The sequence below is a fragment of the Trichoplusia ni genome, chromosome 1 (assembly GCF_003590095.1).
Source record: "Trichoplusia ni isolate ovarian cell line Hi5 chromosome 1, tn1, whole genome shotgun sequence".
In the NCBI taxonomy this organism is placed as follows: Eukaryota; Metazoa; Arthropoda; class Insecta; order Lepidoptera; family Noctuidae; genus Trichoplusia; species Trichoplusia ni.
In genome coordinates this window covers 1,693,439-1,700,969 of record NC_039478.1, presented here as the reverse complement: position 1 = coordinate 1,700,969, position 7,531 = coordinate 1,693,439, and the positions used below count along the sequence as shown (strand labels likewise).

The 7,531-nt window shown below is 35.9% G+C and overlaps 1 protein-coding gene across 9 annotated transcripts in view; it reads right to left on the bottom strand.

Annotated features, from left to right (window-relative positions):
* Positions 1-38: 38 nt before the first annotated feature.
* LOC113505370 (protein NDRG3-like) overlaps positions 39-7,531 on the bottom strand; it is a 73,672-nt gene continuing 66,179 nt past the window's right edge. For 4 of the 9 annotated variants that reach the window (XM_026888227.1, XM_026888068.1, XM_026888636.1 and 1 more), the window contains 3 exons: positions 6,283-6,528; positions 4,395-4,479; positions 39-1,688 (listed from right to left, as the gene is read on the bottom strand). In XM_026888227.1, the coding sequence (XP_026744028.1) occupies positions 1,564-1,688; positions 4,395-4,479; positions 6,283-6,528 (456 nt within the window). In that variant the 3' untranslated portion in view covers positions 39-1,563. Of the gene's footprint in view, positions 1,725-2,518; positions 2,614-3,543; positions 4,480-6,282; positions 6,529-7,531 lie in introns of all 9 variants that reach the window. The other 5 variants (XM_026888311.1, XM_026888462.1, XM_026888526.1 and 2 more) reach the window with 5 other exon arrangements.

Below are 7,531 nucleotides of genomic sequence, written 5' to 3'. Positions count from 1 at the left end.
GTAAGGATAAGGGTGATGCTAGAAATAAAACGCCAAAACCTTTATAAAACACTTTTAATAGACCCATATTAAATTCACACAAATTTCGCGGTAAACATAATTGATCTATTGAACATCTACACTTGATTGAAAACAATTTATCAAACATTGATATCTATAAACTAATTGATTGATTGATTGTACGTCTACAAAGCATAGAGGCGAGCCGAGTGTGGTGGCCGCGTGTACTGCGTGTCTCACACCCGCGACGACGGAAACAGATCTACTGACACTCCTACTGATAAAGTTCTAACTATTAAGAGAAATCCATTAATATCGTAAACACTGATTCAAATATATAAAGTGTGGCCGTTCTAGTCCAGTATTCAACATAACGCCAGATGTTCACCATCCATGATACAAACATTCAAACATGCATCTCGAGTCTCGGCCACCTTAGTCTTCCATTAGAAGCAGCCGCCCAAAACATTCGTTAAATATCTACCGGCTGGGAGTTACCTGTGCGTACGCGATACGATATAACGATAAATTCGAAGACTGTAAACACGCGCTTGTCCCATATTATATATCACGCCAGGATAACCCCCGCCGCATAATGCTCCCTTCCACCGGCTAAATCTAAGCACAAATTCATCTATAGTATATTCGTAAATTACAGTTATGTTATACTTATATATAATCAAGTATAAAGTAAAATCCTTAATAAGCCGTTGCACGAATGTTATAACTTTATTGTTCTCTAATTACATTAAGGTCGACTACTAAAAGCGGTGACATAGATACCTACTTATCAGTTATAAAATAATTGTAACTTATATAACATTAATACTGATAAAACAACAGAAATAATATTAAAAAACGTATCACAATTCAATAAATTAATCACAACTTACAATTACATGCCTTAGAAATTATATAAATAAATAGTTAATCATTCTGTGTAAGTATTATAAAGAAGCGAAAATCCTTCCAAAACGACTTTCATCAATTTAGTTCAACTTCGAAAAGTATCTTGGTCTTAGCATAGCACCCAGCGACGTATGGCGTGCGCGCGGTGCCGCGGCCGGTGTCTGCGAGCCAGAGCCAGCTGGTGACGTCACTCGGGCCGCGCGAGGCCCGGCCGCGGCACTGCTCGCACTGCTGCCCCTCGTGTCTCAATTTATTACTATATTACAAATTAACCATGCTAACTAACTCCCTTACACAGTCGCGTAAATAAATAGATACGTATAATATACATACGTGTACATTAGCCTAACTGAATGATATAAACGCTCGATAGTGGCTCATATATGTCTAATATCAGTGGGGTTCTAATAAAGTTTTCTTAAATTATATAATGATATAACCTCAACAGTGCGACTCACAAGTTGTGAGGAACTTAGCTAGATGTTGTCGACTTGCTCGAGCTCACCACGAGCCTTTAAGATATAAAAATGTAGAAACCAGGCGAGAGTAGACGGCGCCCCTGACGCGTACAAAGATACCTTGGGGTGTCATAGGTATGAGAAGAAGAACCCGTTTTATATAGTTTGGTGAGTTTCGAGCTTGTGTGGTGGGTGTTTAGCAGACCAGGGCCTCAGAGATGGGGTTCTCGGTGATGCGGATGACGGGCGAGTGGCGGCAGGGGCGGCGGCGCGCGCCCTCCGCCCGGCAGCCCGACATCTTGGTCGGGGACAGCGGGGCCACTGGATAACGTACAACCATGTTAACAATGGCACACTCTGTAATTTGCACTTTAAATGTTAATATTATTCGTAATAATGTAAATCTTCAAAATTTTACAAAACATTTATTGAATTAGTTTCCAAAATACTTCTCAAATATTTAATCTAAAACTATGAATTTATTAGCACTGCACAATGGATATAACATAGATGCAATAAAAAAAATATCCATTGTTTAAATCAAAATATAAAATCTTTAATTATAAAACTTCTTTATATGCTTGCAGTGCATTCATTAATGCAATAAAAAAACATTGTCGGAACAGATCCGGTTAAAAGTATTTAAACAACTTACACATATATTATGTATATTTCTAATAACATATAACATAAAGTACTACTTTTCAAACTACACATCAAAGTTAAAATAAGTACAGTAACAATTCACGCTTATGAATAGTCACTTGAATCAAATGCATAATATAATTTATTTATCTACAATAAAATATTTAAAATAATGCTAAATATATTTTTGTGTGTTCTTTGTATGAAAATTTTGAATGAAGCTATCAAAACGGCACAATGGTTAAAGACCAATTAAATTCTTGTGAGAATTTGTTATTTAAATTCCATTTTCCAAATACCGTCATTCATTATTATCAAATAATGTCACACAATTTTGATAGCTTCAGAACAACAGCCGTATGCAAGAACGACGACGACAAAATGACTCAGCTATCATTCTGCCATATTCTTTTTTGAACATACTTATTACACACTCATACACACACCTTTGGTAAGTGTATGTAATATCGTTCTTACATACCAAGCTGGGTTCAAGGGACACTTACTTTGTCTAAAAGCTGGTGATATCTAACAGCTTAGGAGTTCTCTCGTAGACAAACGGAATTACGGCGGCTGGAAAGTTTTTGCAGTGCTAACACAGCTACCAGTGTGGAGGAAACAAAATAAATTAAATAATACATTTACATGAGCATTATGTCTATATGAGCGTCGCTGTATGTTGCTTTCTTATACTTTAATTAGGTATGTAATGGAGATATAAAATCATGTAAAAAGCTATGGCTACATTCCATTGTTGGTAACTAAATATAGAACTTTATTTCTGTAGGTCAATTTAAAAATAATTTGATATATTGAATTGACAAACAGAATTGGCAAAAGATAACTGCGGTGTTTTGTTAAATGTGTTGCAGTTAATAGTAACAGTTTCAAAAATAAAAATGTTCTTTTGAACTAGTTTAAGATGTTACCGCACCAAAGCAAAATACAGCGATATCTAAAACAAACCCATTCTACATAATTTTATAGGAAAATGTAAAATGTTATGACAGCGAAAATAGTTACAAACATAATATTTATCAATTTTAAAACATTGCTGTTGAAGTCATAAACATATTCCACCTTCTTTAAAAAAAACTACGTGGGTTTGTATCATGCACATTCTATTAGTGAAATTTAATATTAATGAATAAACTGTTTTTTTAAATAAGTAGATATTATCCATACCATATACCTGTGTTCGTAAGTAAATACCTACTATTCAACAGTAATTAAAAAAAACGTGTTAAAATTGTATTACAAGGATTAGTAACATTGTAAAAACGAAGTCGCAAATCTTAATAATTTCTCAGTGAACTTTTAATGGGACTTGATTTATTAGCGATATGGTATTAAATACACTCAGAATGTAAATAATGCAGTAACAAATGACATCAAAACTACACAATAAAAGGTTTTATTATAAAATATATCGAGGGACTATCTACACGTCACTACGGAATATAGCAAGTAAGAGTACCACAGGACTGAAGCGGTTGTCTAGCTCTACTAGGGGAAAGCTCCCAGTACATACCAATTGTTAGGTACAGCATAACGCTATCGCATATCCAGGCTCAAACCGAAAGGGGACAATAAAAATAAACTGGGCTTCAGACAAGGTAGAAAGTATAATATAGCTTACCATTAGGAAAGCGCATAACATAGTACGGTCATAAGGTCATATCATCATTAGAAAAAGAGCGATAAAACAAGGGACAGTATATCGTATAGGGGCAAACATCTCAGGGGTAAAGATCAGACAAAATAAACGTAATCTATAAGTACTTAATATGCAAGTAACTATACCCACGGACTTAACTTATTTGGTCATATTTTAACATTCAAAACAATTATCATATCAAAAATATTTACATAAAGCTGCAGAATAGATGCAATATGTTTGTAGTTGCATATATTGTATGCTGAGACACAACACTGGTTTGGCAGTTATTTCTGTGCTTTGGGATATAGAACATTTTATACTAAACATTGTTAGACATGTGTAACTTTATGTATAAAGTAGTAAACCCTATCTAAGTAGATTTTCTTTATCGGTGGGTTTATATTTTACACGATGACTTCTTAGTGGTTTTAATTGTAAATGAGCACTTCATTTTATAAAAAAGTTCGGTTGTTTACACTTTTTTTTTACTATGCTTATTCTATACAGTACCAAATTATGAAAATACATTTTTTTATAGTGCTGTGTATTTTCACTTAAAAGTCAACGTATAAATTGTAAAAAAAATGCTATATTGCATCTATTGAGCGTGGCGTGTTGAGTGCAATCGTATAACATTCGAACTGCAATGCAAAGCTAAGCTTGCATCGGTACACTGCTACAAAGGTCTTCGTTGAGTGTTGTGACGTCACGAGTTCACTTACCGTAGCCCTCCCCCTGCAAGAAGAGGCGGAAGGCCTCGGAGATCTTGGCCGGCTGCTCCTCCAGCACCATGGCCGAGTCGGAGATCTGGAATCACGTGATTATATGTTTTACCTAATTTGAAATTTCCCAGTTATGTTCGGATCGGCTTCCAGTCAAACCAGATACAGCTAAGTAAAAGTGTTTTACTAGGACTACTACTTCTTCTCTCCTACCATAATGCTGTGCCCTACGGGGTCCATAATTGTTCATTGTACCAAAAATTACCACCTTTAATTACATCATGGAAGCAATAAAGTATTGAGTATTGACTGTTATCGGAACACCTCAACCCACCTGGGCAACATGATTCCTGGTTGTCAGACTTTCTAACTTCAAACCACCCGTAACGACTGTCAAAGAAGTATAAATAACAGCCGGGACCCACAGTTTAAAGAGTCGTCCGAGACACGGAGGAACTCGTTATGATATAGATCGACACTTATTCGTGTGATCGTATAAAGCGAGCTTAACCTATGATCGATTATTTTGTGCAGTTATAGCTTAGCCACAAGCTCTTTTTACAAGATATAAATAATAACTAGTATTATAAATGATAATTATGTATTATTTTTTGTTTCTAAAGCGTCAATGGAAAGCTTCATGAACGAGTAATTATTTGCATTGTATCACTGTATTTATTTGTATAGAAACATAATCTTCGCGGGTGAATATCCTATTAAAATAGTAAAATTATAAATAAAGAATATTATGCCATAAAATATGTCTGCCATATACTGGAGTTAAATATTAACCGATTATTACATTTTGATAAATGTAAGTGTACAGTCTACAGAGCTTTCTTTAAGCCATCAAGATCCAGTTTTGAACGCAGTTATCGAAAAAGTTTTCATTGTTTTTTAATAACACCGCTTAAATTGATTAGACACCGTGATGATAATGGATTTTACATTTTAGGCCAAGTAACGGAGACTGGCATATTATATTTATAAAATTTAGAAAAAAAACGAGAATTTATCTAATACTTAAAGTCAAGCATGCCATCGCATTTTCGACCACCGCGTCACCTATGACGACAGTGCAAACTTTGTTTCCCACGTGAATAATGTTCAGGTAGAGTTCTGAGACTGCACTCGTCGGGTTTGTATCCGTGTAGTAGTTCTTACGGTTCCTATGCCTCGGTTAATGGTGTGTTAGTACTAAATAGTGAATGCAACAGGATAGATGGCGGTAGAAGCGCCGCTTGTAGCAATTGCATAGCCTTCACGTTTCAGAGCGGCGGGATTTCGTTAAAGTTTGAAAGTTTTCACGTATAGAGATTGGCGGTTTTGATGTATTAGGCTTAGAATTTCATCGAATTTACATGGTCTCGAGTAGTTTTTTGCTGAGATATGTAAAAATAGGTAGGTTTTCTTTAAATTTGTACATTTCATACCAATTTATTTCATATTATTGACATTACTTAAGTTTTGTCGTATACGCTTTTGTTACAATCATTATTTCTCAATTTTATTGGTTTGTAGCAGTTGCTACTGAAATGGATGTATTTAAGTCTGAAAGTATTTTGAGTAAGGACTAGTAGGTATATCCAGACTACTATCTTACAATTTAAGTAAATAATATTTCAATAGGGACAATAGGGTATTTGTTGAGAGAAAGTGCAACCATCCGATCAATGTCCAGTCAGTTTATGAATGTATGGATGTTTGTTCAATTTTCGCGAAAAACCCACAGAACGGATTTAGACGAAACTTGGTGCATTGATAGTTTATAACCAGCATTAACACATAGGATAGTTTCTGTATTAACACGTAGCACAGTTACTATCCGGATTTCGTGTGAAAACTGTGATTTCGGTTCCTGTGGGATCTATCTGTTCCGAAGACCTACCTTCATCCAAGTAGAGTTGTTCGGGTTGAGACGGCCGTTGAAGGTGACGGTGTCGTCAACGTGCGGCGACAGAGCCCCGGTGATGTTGAGCACCGGCACCTTCAGGGTCTCGCTGTCCCGAGTGATGGACAGGTCCGAGCGGCGCACGTAGGCCTCGATGAACATCGCCAGGTTGGTGGGGTTCACGTTGCGGGAGAAGTGCATGCGGTACACCTGCGTCAGGTCGTGGCTACGTTCCTCGGGGTACTGCAAGAGATTACCTGACTTCATTTAAAGTTGTGGCTCGAATTTGTGATGTGAGTGAATTTGAGTTATTCGCAGTCCAGACTGCCAACATTATACGTCTTATAACTAAATAGAGTCCAACATTAACAGTTAATTAAGTATTTCAAAAAATCATTTTGCAAAATGTTTTTCTGATTTAAAAAACCATATCATTCGGTAACGACTTTAAAGGGAATGTACCCAATCATATTTGACGCAGCACAATTTTAATTTGAAAAGTAATCAAAGCTACATTTTTGTAGTTTTATTGGATGTTCAATTCCAATATCGATAAAATCGAATATCGTACAAAAGCCGGTAAGAGTCACACGATAGTCGATCCGATTTGCATTCAATAGGAGCAAAGGCACGGAACATCGTAAAGGAATCGGTCACGGTCACAGTCACAGTCATTCCTGAACAAATATTTAATGTAGGCATCGCTTGCACGAAACACATAAACTTCGCCACGCAATACAAGCACAGGGCACCCTGACTTACGAACTAAAATATGTTGACTGAAATGAAAATAGTTCTGATGACTGATTTTCGCATGAACAGTTATTTGGCCTGGTTATAATGAAAAAAACGATTGTAGAAAGTAATCTAATAATTTAATCCGTACTGTCCTCAAGAACTGCGCTTAATATTGAGATACCTTTAGCCGTTTAATATAGCATTGTCTGCGGCGTCCTTGAGACATCTCTTTTGTAATGGAGGGGTGTACCAAATATTTGCTTTAACTTCGCTTAGCCAAAACACAAAATAATAAATTCAGAAATTGTTTTAGCAAAAACATCAACATAATTTTGATACTATCATTAACTCAAAATTCACGATATTAGAAGGACGACAATAATTACATAAGTAATCGCATTAGCCAATCGCTGGAACACGCCGTAAATTAAAATACATGGAATTGCGCTTACATAACCTAGTTCGGGGAAAACCTACCAAATGTCATTATTGTTATGAGCTGAAATAG